This window comes from Colius striatus, chromosome 4, assembly GCF_028858725.1.
Source record: "Colius striatus isolate bColStr4 chromosome 4, bColStr4.1.hap1, whole genome shotgun sequence".
In the NCBI taxonomy this organism is placed as follows: domain Eukaryota; kingdom Metazoa; phylum Chordata; class Aves; order Coliiformes; family Coliidae; genus Colius; species Colius striatus.
In genome coordinates, this window is record NC_084762.1 from 1,126,613 (window position 1) to 1,139,372 (window position 12,760).

At 48.2% G+C, this 12,760-nt stretch overlaps 1 protein-coding gene across 3 annotated transcripts in view; it reads left to right on the top strand.

The window, feature by feature from the left end:
- Positions 1-12,760, top strand: part of NFATC1 (nuclear factor of activated T cells 1) — a 105,282-nt gene that overhangs the window by 60,604 nt on the left and 31,918 nt on the right. For all 3 annotated transcript variants that reach the window (XM_061995611.1, XM_061995612.1, XM_061995613.1), the window contains exons 7-8: positions 241-296; positions 1,589-1,721. In XM_061995611.1, the coding sequence (XP_061851595.1) occupies positions 241-296; positions 1,589-1,721 (189 nt within the window). The remainder of the gene's footprint in view (positions 1-240; positions 297-1,588; positions 1,722-12,760) is intronic.

Consider the following 12,760-nt stretch of genomic DNA (forward strand, 5'->3'; position numbering starts at 1 on the left):
GTGCTTTGGATTGTGGTTCCCTCCTTCCAGGAAGCAAAGTGGAATCCCGTGGCGGGTTATCCAGATGGCCTCCTGGTTGGGCGGCGCCTGGGCAGTGCATTTTCAGAGCTGGTTTTCATACACAGTGCCCTTCCAAAGAGGCTTGGGCTGGTTTGGGTTTTTTTTGCAAAAGTCATTCTTTTGTAGGCTTGGGAGAGGAAAAAAGGACAGAACTAGATATCTTTTTCTTTTGTCTTTTAGATGGTCACCATGTGTGGGAAATGGAAGCCAAAACCGACAAAGAAATGTGCAAGCCAGTAAGTCTGCCTTAAATATTTTAACATCGAGATGAAAAATACATATATTGCCTTCTCCAGCACTGTTACTAAAGAGGGATTTCCAAAGCTTTGGCACTGCGTCTCCCCACTGAAACAGAACAAGTAGTTAGGCCTCCCCTCCTGGAAATCTGCCTGTAATGGGAGCGTGGGGCACAGCTCTTCTGCTGGAAGTGATCCCGAAAGGAGGAGAGACCGCTTGGAAAATAGTTTTTCATTGTCCGGGATGGGCCAGCCCCATCTGCTCATCTTCTGTCTTGCTGGGTCAGTTCTTCCCTCTGCTCCCAGAGCAACTTCTGATCGTTTTCCTTGGCTTTTGTCTGCCTTCGGCAGAAATGTGAGTCTCCTCACAGGAGCTCGGCCCCGTGGCTGGAGAAGTGTGTCTCCCTCAGCCATGATTGCAAGTGGGGAATACGGCCACTGTTCCACTTCTTCAGGGATGTGCAGCGGTTTGCTCGCTGCAAACCTGCTGGGGATGTGCAGGAAAACAATTTAAAGACCTCAGCTGGGTGCAGGCCAAATGCTAAGATGAGCATTCCTGTTTATTCTTTCCAAAAGTGCCCAGGGAGATTTTGATGGCCATAGCAGATTTCACCCTACTTTTGTGTAAGCTGATGCCCCAGCAGCTAAGTCGTTCCGTAGCCCCGTGCTGGAGCATTTGGTTTCTGGCAGTGGAAGATGATCTGCACTCTCTCCAGCCCCTCCTCTCGTAGCAGTAGGTGTTCTTGCAAGGTCTCCCATCCACAGAAGCTAGCGTGCTTAAAGCTTCCTGAGTTGTTGGGTGAGAAGCCATTTTACTGCTGAAAACAGAAAGATTTGAATAATCAATATGCCTGTGCCAGTTCTCCGTTCAAAGGGAGTCATGTCAGGGTGAGATGATGCTGGGCATGGCCTGCTGGACAGGCAACTGTGCTTGCTGCTGCAGAGTTAGAGACCACCGTTAGGCTGTGACCCAAGATTCTTAGCAGAGGCAGGAGGGATACAGCCTTGCCCATATTCAGTACCAGGTTTGCTGTCCAAAGGGAAGAGGTGAAGACCAGTGATTTGGTAAAGACCTGAGCCTTGCTAAATTTCCCTCCTTCTGGAGTCTTCAGCACAGATGCTGGGGGTGGTGGGAGGCCATCCCTGCCCACAAAGCCCTCCAGTTCCCCTGCAGAGAGTTGTGTTCCTCCTTGCGAGTCCAGGTGCTCCTTCCCAGGATGAACATGCGAACACTGCTGCACAGCTCCACAGCCTCGGCCGTGCCTTGACTTTCTGATTTGTTGCTTTTGCAGAATTCCTTGGTGGTTGAGATACCACCTTTCCGCAATCAGAGAATTACCAGCCCCGTACAGGTCAACTTCTACGTCTGCAATGGAAAGAGAAAGAGGAGCCAGTACCAGCTCTTCACCTATCTTCCTGCTAATGGTAACAAAATACATTCCTTAACTCAGCTTGTAAAAATGAGAGATAATTGTGATTACTTGGAAAGATTTGTGGTTCTCATAATGCTTTAGTAGCCTGGTGCTATAAAATGAGAGTGAGAATCAAACCATGAGAGTTGCCTTTCTCTCTGCTGCCCAGATTATTTGCTTTTGTATTGGTGGCAGAGACTTTTTTCTGCTGTTGGGAGCTGAAGAGCCCCAGCACAAACCCACATGGGCAGCGGCCACAAGCTGTGAGCATGCCGAGCTCCTCTGCTCTGCTGCTGTCAGACCTCGCTCTGACTTTGTGGTCCCAGAGGGTACACTGCGTTTGAGTCATGCTTCTGAATCGGCACCACAGCATTGTAGGAGTGCTGGGCGGTGAGCTGGAGGTGGTGAGGGGTTCTCCTCCCAGCCATCCTGCACCTGGCTGTGTCGCACGGGGTGCAAGCAGTGGAGCAGTGCAGAAGGGGAGCAGAGCGCGCCATGCAGAATGCATCAGGGGCAGGGAGTGCTCAGAAACACGGGTACCAGCAGGGGTTTCTAAGCTGAAATCGATACCTGTGAAGGGCCAGTCAAGTCACCCATACTACCTGAATTCCAGGCAGGCTTGGATGAAGGTTTGAATAGCAAGTAAATGTAGATTTTTTTTAAACTGTGAAATGACTCTTTTTCTGTGAATGCTTTTTTTGGGAAAGTAGGAAAAAAGGGTAGTTGTTTTGTTGTTGTTGCTTTGGAAGGAAAAGGAACTAGAACTATGATTAGATTCATGCTTTTCTGTAGACTTTCCAAGTGAAAATAGTCCTTCTGAGGGAAGTTCCCACCAAGCAATACTTGAGTCGTGTCACGTGACTTGAAGAGACCTGCCAACTTTCTGCAGGTGAAATCCCATAAAACCCACGTTTGGAATTTCACCCAGTTAGCTTGCATGGGCCCCAGACTTTTATCAGGGCTTAAAATATCAAACAGGAGTACAGGAAGCCTGACATGGGCAACTGACTGCTTATTGCATATGTGCTGCGTAGCTATGCTTCACTGAACCAGCCTACTTATGCAAACTTCATCCCCACTGGGCATGTTTGTGTATCTTTAAAGACTGTTCATCTGTTAAATTGGAAAGAAAAAGAGTTGTTATTCTCTTGCACCACACTTTTCAGCAACAAAAATCTGTTGTAGAGCCCAACAAGCATTGCCTTGCCACCTGAGTTATCCTCTTAAGTATTTCAAATACATGCCTTTGTTAACTGTGATGTATTAAGAAGCATCTTTCCTCCAGGTTTTACTTAGGCCCTTTTTACCTTTTTATTCTAAAACATGGGAACAGTATTCACAGCTGCAAAGTTGGTGTATGCTGCCATCATTCTGACTTTGAAACGTATGATGTTTCATTTGATGTGAAGAGAGGGGAAGATCTATCTGGTGTCAGGTAGCAGAGAACCAGCCTAGGCTTTATTCCGCAAAGACATCTTTAATTACGGTAATTGTTCAAAGCATTGGGAATCTTTTAGTCTGCTGTGCTGATTTAAATTTGTGTGAGGTCTTTTTGTTTCAGTGTAGAGAAACCTGAAAGAAAACACTGTAAATGCGCTTTCCCCCCTTCCTGTTGGGTTCTCCACTCATGTTCTCTTAATATACCCGTGTATGTGCATATCTGTTCTTTGCAAACTCTCTCATAATGGTGAATGTAAGAGTGAATGTGCTCCTGGACTGGAGTGAGCAGTATAGAATGTTTTTATTGTGCCTGTGTTGTAGCTGTAAGGTTTTGCCCTTATGTTGCTGGTGGTTGTTCTTATCGTGCCTTTCGAAGATGGGTACGATCACCCTGACGACATGTTCAGAAACCATGCACGATGACCGGGTTGTTCACACTGATGTGTTTCTAGGAGTCATTTTAGGATGTTCTGCTTTATTGGATTTCGGTCACAACATTTTTTAACGTTTCATGACATTGTAGGAAAGCAAGGTTTAGCTCGTGAAGAAAAGCATACTCGAGTCAACAACCACTGTGTGACCCGTGTCAGAAATGGAAAGGAGATATGGACTTTGTCTCTTGTTTAAACAAATCCCACAGACACAGAAGGTGTAGGTTTTTGACAAGCAAATGTCAGAGTGATCATCAAGTGTAAGATGTGGTTTTACACAAATCAGATGGTAAGCTGTAAGCTGCTTCTCTGTGCGTGCTTTCAGACTAGTCAAAATGGTGATGTTTTGGTGCCTGCCATGGTTTTGTGGGTATGTCCATGTGAGAGACCTTTTAAAAGCTGCTTGGTGCCCATTAGGCAGATATTGTAAAGCTCAACTGGACTGTGCCAAAGCTGGACCAAAGGCTAACCACTGCATGAGGCTGCTGGCCGTGCTCAGGGCTGGCCGTGCGGCTCCCACCCCAACCGCAGAGCTGTAGGCTTGGGGTTTCTTCCTGTAGCTCCTGTTTCTCCTCCTTCCCTAGGAGAAAACAGCCAGTGGATGCAGAGACATGTGGCCTCGCTCCCACAGCCTGCCGTGGACGGTCCCACAGCGTCTCCATGGAGCGCGGCTCTGTGATGTGCAGCTCCTGCCCCGCACACGGCTGCCGTTCCTCCTCCCATGCTGCAGGATTGCCCTTTTCCTCCCTGAGGCTGAAGCGTTTTGCAGAGCAGGGACTTACTTGATGAAGACAAGTTTCTGCCTCAGAAAGAAAAAAAAAGAAGATCTCACTGCTCTGTAAATGGAAATTTTCAATAACAAAACAAAGCAGAAAGTACAGGCTTCACGAGTGAGAGCCGAGCGCTGGGAAACGGGCTCTCTGAAGTCTTGGACTTGGAACAGACTGTAAACCTAAGTACCCATAATCTAATTGAAACTTTGATTGACTATTCTGCTGAATTTGAGCAATCCCTCAGTCCTGTATGAGCTTATATTGTACACAAATGACTGTATTGTCATTTTCTTGTAGTATTGCTTCAATATTACGCATTACTGAGCAATTGCACATCATTTTTTCCCGGAGCCTATAGGCTCTGGAGACTCCTCCCTAGACATTCTGGCACCGAAACAGAAGTAGTTTCCATACCATTCTGGCACAGGTGAATTCCTGCAGTGCATGTGGTAAGTACTGCTATGTTCTGCATCGCCACGACCCATCAGTGTGAGGAGGAAGGCGCAGGACTGGACGCTGCAGCGGGACAATGAGCAGACTCCTGGACGTTGGGCTTTTGAGGTCCCTCCGCTGCTGCAGCTCGGTGCAGGTGTGTGATGTGGCTCCGCTCTGTGCAGCACAACATTTGGCAAAACCATTGGTGAACCTGCATTTGGGATCCCCGCCCTCTAGAAGAGCGCTGCTTTCATTTCTGTGGGTGACTGTGTGTTCTTTGGTTTCTGTCAATTTGCCACACCATCGGCCCATATCTGAGTTTCAGCCAGCAGGAATAGTCTTCTGAGACCACTAGACTTAACTGGTAGCATTTGAGGTATAAAGTAATCTGGAAGGGCTGAAGAAGCACACAAGCAACCAGACGTGTATGCTGTGGTTCCAAGTCCTGTGCTTTCATCTGCTAAGAAAGCTGAAGGAGTTCTCCAGCTCAGAAGACTGTAAGCAACACACAGAATGATAAGGGTTACAACTCTGTTTATTCAGATTTCTTTTAAGTAGGTACATCAAAATAGAGGAAACGTGTTCAAGAACTTCCTTTTCGCAGATAGGAGCGAAGGCTGGCTGTGATCTCTGTGATCTCATGAGTATTGACATAAGGAACGGTGAACACAGAAAAGATTTCATTTTATTTAGACAAGCAGTGATGTCTGACCAAGAAAGGCAGGCGAGTTTGTCTAGGAAATACTTGGTAAGGCGGAAGAAGGAAAGTTGCTTTGTTTCTTTTACTGGAATGAGAAGTGTGCCTTTGCAGAGCTGATGATGAAGCGTTTCCGGTTTCTGTTTCTGTCGGGCTTCTTAATTGCCAAGCGTGATTAAAAAATCATTTCACTACCTCTAGTGTTTATTGAAACGATGTTGATATGCTGGGCAACTTTTATTCTGGGGTGTGTTTTGCCACCTGTAGGGCCAGGTTTCCGAGTGCACGGCCGTCACTCCCTGAGACAGCTTCTCTTGCAGCTTCTTGGCCGCCTGGCTCAAGCCAACAGGGCTCTGAGCTCCTCTGGAACCCTGGCCACATAGGCAAGTGGCTTGGTGGGATGGAGGTTGCTGGGATCCGTGGGTCTGGAGCTACGCTGGGAGCCAGCCTGTCAGAGTAGATGTGCCTTGGTGTTGTTTGGAGCCCGACAGTGCGAACATGAAGCTGTTGGTGTGCTCTGGAGCGAGTGAGCGGTGCCCACTGCACCTTGCTATCAGCATCCTCCTTGCTTCCTGCCCCTGCTCTAAAATTAGCTCCCGCCTGCCCTCCAGATGAGTACACTCAGCAGTTTTCTAGTGATGGCACTGAGCAGCCGTGCCTCTGTTTCACCTCAGCTCTCCCGCCCACAGCTCACTTTGTGGGTTCAAAGGTGACAGCGACTGCCTTAGCAGAAAGCCATGAAGTGCAGGTGCGAAGCGCAGCTGCTCCGTGTCACACACAGCACGGCTTGTCGGGATCGAATCTGGACTCCTCTCACCTCTTGAGGATTCGTTGGATTTTCATGCTCGGAGCTGTCAAAATTATTAGCAAAGCCACGTGTGCTAACTGGTGGCAGTTTGGGGGTGGCTGGGACACAGGGCCAGACTCAGCGCCTGGGGCTGGGACAGGATCCCAGCCTGCAGCAGCATGATGGCAGCAGGGCCACGGAGGGCAGCTGGCGGGCTGGAGGAGGGAGCATGGAAGTCAGCAGGAGTGCGGGATGCCCAGGCCCGCCTTAGGTCCGTGCCACACTCACAAGTGCTCTTTTGTACACTATGGGCTCTTCCAGCAGGCAGTCGCTGTGTGCCCACGGGAGCTGCCCACGCTCCCTGCTGCTGCCGACGCATCACCAGCCACACCGGCTGCAGACACGCTCATCTCCATCCTTGCAGGCAAATCTGCCCCGCTGCCCACTGCTCCATCCTCAAAGGACAGGCCCAGCAGGAGCATTGCCTGCGTGATGTCCCTGTGACACACAGGGGTGAATGAGCGCTAGACAGAAGCTCCTGGCCATGTGTGACTATGCAGCAGTGGTCACCCATAATAGTGAACTCCCAGGGCATGAAGTTTCTTTAGGCAGTCCCTCCTTTCTCACATATTGCTCTTCAGGTGACAGAATCCAGCCTGTAGTTTCAGCCACCGAGCGAACCCCTTGCGTGAGCATTTTGAGGTCTCTTTCCCATGTTTGCCAGTGATTTCACATGCATACGTTAGCAGCCTGGGGCTTTAGGATCTTCCAATTAGCTTAAAAGCCAAAAGGTAAAACTTGTGTGATGGAGAGCGGGGTTTAGAATTACATGGGCTGGATTACAGAAGATGCTTATTTTTGTTCTCCTCGAGTACTGATCATCATTATTAACCTGGCCCAGCGATTGATCCTAAAGAGGACGTGGTGCTGGTGGCTGCTGGAGGTGAAATGCACAGGTGAGGATGTGTTTTGCTGACTGTGGGAGGAACTGCACCTGTCTCTGAGGACAAAGACATGTCAGAGCAGAGATGTCTCCAAACGCCTCTCTGGAGAGGGCAGATCTAGGGGTAGGACTGGTGCAGTAGGGATGCCCTCCTGGCAGCCTGTTCCCTCAGTGGTTCCCACACCACTGCCAGGGATGGAGTGTTGGGACCCACACCCACAGCCCCTGCTTCCCTAGACTCCTCTCAGCAGCAGCACAGGAGTGGTGGCAGCCCTGGCAATGCCATGTTGTGCTGCATCATCTAAACAGACCTTACCCCAGTGCATTTTTACATGTGTGACAAGTGACATGGAAAGCCTTGGGCAGTGCAGCCTGGGTGCTGTGCAAGTGTGCCACAGGACCTGACTTGTCTTTCTCAACATTGCAGGGTTTCCTAAGGATGTTGTGACAGAGTGTGGCTCATGCCTTTTAAAGATTTTCCACTTTGCTTTGGAAAGCAACCTAATGCCTGTCTTGTGCACCAGCGCAGCCCTAATGCCCTCCCCTACCTGCTGCTCCTCTTGCCCACCTTACCCATGTGTGCACCAAGCTGCCATCTATCATCTTCTGTCTCATCAATGCATGCTGAATAACCTAATAGTTTAATAGCTGTTGAGAAGCATTTAGCAAATGAGTTAGCTGGAAAGCCCTTTCTAATCAGGTAATGGTGCTGCCCGAGATGATAGGCTGAGATGTGTGCGCAAGGCTTCCATCTACCTGGAGGCTGTTCTTGCATAAAACAGTACATGTGCATCTGATCCCATAAAAGTACATCTGCATCAGCCCAGAGAGAGTGGGCAGGCATGTGTAAGAGTGGCCCTGCTGAGAAGCAGTGCCAGTAGCCAGGTACTAGTGAGACAGGGTGAGTGACTTCAGATGCTTGCGTAGATAAAAGCTGCAGCCACGCACCTGTGCTGCCTACAATGTGTGGACAATGTAGGACTCCCTTTCTTTATGAGTTGCCTCACTATGGTTTTATTAACTAAAAAGCAAAGGCCTGATAGTAGCTTGATAGTAAAAAAATGTTCTGATTGAATTGGTGCCTAGGAAAAAGTACCCACTTGGTGGACAGCATCTGCAAGGGCCCCTCACAGATCCCTGGGGTCGAGTGCCTGTCTCTTGTTGCTGAGATTGATGCTGCTGCAGATAGGTTGGCAAGCTGTTCCACAAAGTTTTCCTTGGCCTCTGCTGGTCTGCTTTTAAACAGGGGGATTATAGTTTCTGACTGCTCCGAGGTCAGGATGAGGGGTGAGGTCCTTGTTCTACTCAGACCTGGTGGATCCAGCCAGTGCTGCCGCAGTGGCCAGGATTTTGTCTTTGCAAGCATCCAGGGTGGCTGAGCTGTCTGTGGGGTGGCTGAGCTGTCTGTGGGGTGGCTGAGTTGTCCATGGATCAGTGTCCACATTGCTAACCGTGCCTCAGGTCAGCCTGCAGCAGTGCTGTGGCAGCAGTTGGGGTGACCTGCACAGTGTCTTCTGAAGGAGCACCTAGTTTGTGGCAGAGAGTGTGCTGCTTGCCCCAGAACTGACTGGCAGGGGTGGATTTCAAGGTCACAAACATTTCAGAGCTTAGCTCATTAATGGAGATTTGGTGAGGGAGCCCTGGCCCAGGCTGCCCAGTGAGGGTGTGGAGGTTCCCAAACCTGCCTGGACACGTTCCTGTGTCCCCTGAGCGAGGGGAACCTGCTTTAGCAGGGGGTTGAGCTGGAGGAGCTCTGCAGGGCCCTTCCCACCCCCACCATCCAGGGATTCTGCGATTTAGCCACCAAACTCCTCAACCCTCTTGGAAAGTCTCCTTGCAAATTCTTACCAATTACATTTAGTCCTGAAGTTGAAGAAATGTGTGTGTGCACACAATGAAAAAAGTAGTGTTTTGGTTTTCATATGCTAAGCAAAATGTGTGTGCTGGTGCCAGGGAGCTACATCATGGTCTGCACTGTCTGTGAAAGGTGGCTATTTTGTGTGATAGGTTCAATCAAAATTAAGGGTAAAATAAATACATTATAGTGCCATAAATGTCTGCATTGATAATACTGTGTGGAAATGGGAGTTTGTTAGTTTAACATTAATCAGGATAAACATCTGTTTAATTTATATGATGATGTTTTCTCAGTTCACATATTTTAATAGCACCTCCCCCAAAAAAAGTTTAAACACCCCTGTGTCGCTGGCTGAAGTGTAAAAGCAAACAGACTTGTTAGAATTGTCAGAAAATACATGTGATTTATATTTAAGCACTTTCTGACTGCCTTTACTGAATGTGCATGATTTATTTTTCTCCAAGGTTTGATATATTAACTTTTTACCTGCTAGAAAGTCCTTTCATTTAAATGTGGGCTTGCAGAACTGGCTGGAATATTTCTCCCAGATTCAGACCCACACAGAAGGGCCATTGTCTTCCACCCGGTGCCTCGATATGATGTCATAACCCTGGTCTCTCTGAGTAAGAAGCTTTGATTTATAGCCAGGGCTGCTGCCAATACCTGGTTCAGAACTTTGTATTAAATTAGATGACATAATGACATGAGTCCAGAGCTTAAGAAGGTATCATCAAGCCATTGAAAGCCAATTAGCACAGATTAAGTTGCTTATCAAACTAATTGAGAGCTGTGAGCACTGTCATATTTTAATATTAAGGGTCAAGGACTATTTTAAATGGTCTGTTGGCTGATCTGACACGTGGTGAAGTAGCAAGCACTGGAAAACTCACCATGTGAACCCAGCTTGCATTTTTTCTTCCTTTTAACAGCAGGAGCCCGACCCTTCAGCAGAGTGGGGGTCTCTCAAGCCAGTAACATTCCTGTGGAGTCTGAGTGTGGGTACAATCTGCATCGTCTTTGCTGGCTACAGCTTCACAGGTTCTGCAGTTTCTACTGGCCAGTCTCAGTGTGTTTCTCCTCCTGGCCAGCTGAGGGTCTGCAGGTCTGGGTGGTGGCACCACGGAGCAGCTTTGAGACGGAACAGCTGTTGCCTTTTGCTGTGGCTCTGCTGAATTTCAGAGGCAGTCCGATTTCTGCTGGAAGTGCCTGCGGGTCCTGTGCAGCAGTGGGGCTTTCCAGTTACTGCCAGTTCGGGCGTGCTGCGTGCCTAGGAGCCTCTCCTTCCCCTGGCAGAGTTTTACCAAGTCAGTTCAGATTTTCAGTATTTGAGCTAGAAATTAGTCAGGCCAATACTGTTCTCTGTTAAATATTAATCCTGAGAAAATTACCTGTGCTCTCCGTGTCACGTCGCGTCTCCCCGCGTGTGAAACACTCTCTTGTGCAAGTGAGTGAGGGTGGCAATGGATGTGTGTTGTGGCAGACAGCTCACCCTGCCTCTGCAGGGATGCATTTGAGAATGAAACCCCCTTTTCTAGCTTGAGGCTTAAAGATTTGCAACCTGATCTAGGTGTACCTGCTTCTGCAGGGGGGCTGGACTAGAGAATCTCTAAAGGTCCCTTCCGACCCCTACCATTCTGTGATTCTGTGATTTGCTTCTAATCACATGTGGGTCATGAGGTAAGGGGTAAAGCCTAGTCCATGGCTGGATTGTGATCAGCTATAGATGCTCTGGAGGAACCAGCTGTGTTCCTGCCTAGGAGAAAATGGTGAAGATGGGCACATGTGTCCTCAGCTGCCCTAAGTTGGGTGCAACTGAGGGTCTCAGCCCCCCAAAAGTCAATGAGACAGTTGTTTGGGTGTGTTAAGAGCTGGTAGCCTTGTTATATGCAAGTATTCAAACTCGTTGTGGTGGTAGGCAGGTAGCCAGTGAATACAGGTATGAGCACTGGTTTTGGGAGCTGTGCCTCAGAATACCCACAGCTTTTGCCTTGGGCCCTCTGCAGTCCTGTGCAAAGTGGAAGTAAACAGTTGCAGTTTTAAAGAAAGAATATAATGTGTTTTACACCAACTTTTGACACATCCTTAGAGTATTTTCAGAACAACCAGGAGGTCAGACCTGCAAGCACAGCTTGCTTGGGTTGAGTTTGTAAATACAAACATTGGCAAAGATCTTTGGCCTTGGATGTTCCGTTCGGTGAAGTTACATAGGCTAGGGAGAAGCAGATAGAGGACAGAGTGATATAGATAAACTGTGAACTAGTGCAGTGTAGCAGCTTGTGGTGTGTCTGTCCTCCACAAGTCAAGTAATGTAGTCATTCTTGTAAAATACAAGAGCTGAGGTCTGGCCTGGAGAGGAAATGTTAATGTCTTGTTTCTGCTGACATGCCTGGCTTTGCAGGTCTGATTCCAGATCATCTGGGTCATTAGTAATGGTTTCTCCAGGGGGAAAACAAATAAAATGCTGCAGAGCATCCTTGTCCAAAGTGATGGCCTGTGAAGACATCTGCGGGGTTCCAAAGGGAGTGGGTGCTGCCATCCCAGGGGGATGAGATCCCTGCCTTCATCCACAGCGTCACAAATGGCAAAGCTCTGAAGAGTCAGACACAAACCCCCTCACCACCTCACCGTTAATCCTTGTTCTGCCTTTCAGTGTGGTATCTGTTGTAGTGATGAGATTAGCAGTCAAACAAAATGTATGATACTTAGCAAAAGAAGGGGTTTTTTGGAGACAATTCAGTTGAACAAAGTCAGACACAGGCCCAGGTGCAAGTAGTGTCTATTTACAGACAGTTTGTTTCCCAATACTTCAATAGCTGATGCACAGGAGTATCAGTTCTGAGCAGCACAAGGGGACAATGTGAACAGATGTCAAATGAAGTGGAGGTCCCACTTAATCACATATCCTTCCTCACTTCTCTCTCTGGCAGCCAACCTGCCATCAGCAAACAAGCCACTCTGCTCTCCTCTGACTGCGCCTGTAATTAATACCAGTCTCTTTTCTTCTGAACTCTGAATTTATAGGCAGCCAGGAGTGTCCTTGGTTACTGTCACCATCTCCAAGAGAATTTTGAGACTCCCAGGTCCAGAACACAGTCCCTCAGCCCATCAGTCCTTTGCCCAGTGCAGAGTGGGGCTTGCTGGTTGTGCTCTGCCGGCTGCTGCAGGTGTATTTCAGTGTCGCAGCAGATTCTCAGTGTTCCTGGCCACTAATCAGACCTCCAAACAGCCTGCATGGCATTGCTTTTAGGAAGAAAAAATTCAACTTCAAGTGACAAAAAAATACTTAGTAAGCCAAGTAGCAAAGTTGTGCTGTAGAAGAGCTGCGATGAAAAAATCAGTCTCAGATCAGGAACCTGCCTTCCTCAGAGCCTCCAGCCTTCCTGCCACCAGGCCTGCAGCCCTTCCCTGGGCTGTAACGAGTCAGACAACTCCAGGGTTTATTGGAGTTGAATTGCCAGTGATTGAGCTTGGAATTATTTAGCACAGGTGTTTCTATAACAGTGATATATTGGGAAAATTCAGTGTTCAACAACCATCATATTTCCAGCTGTGCTGTGGTTAGTGCTAGTACAGTGAATCTAATATAAACCATGTGAGAATATTTGCTAGCTCAGGAACTTGTTAAAGGTATTTTCTTACAATATCTGAGCTGCTGTGTTTGTCTAGGTGCGTTTCTTTGGTCTTGCGT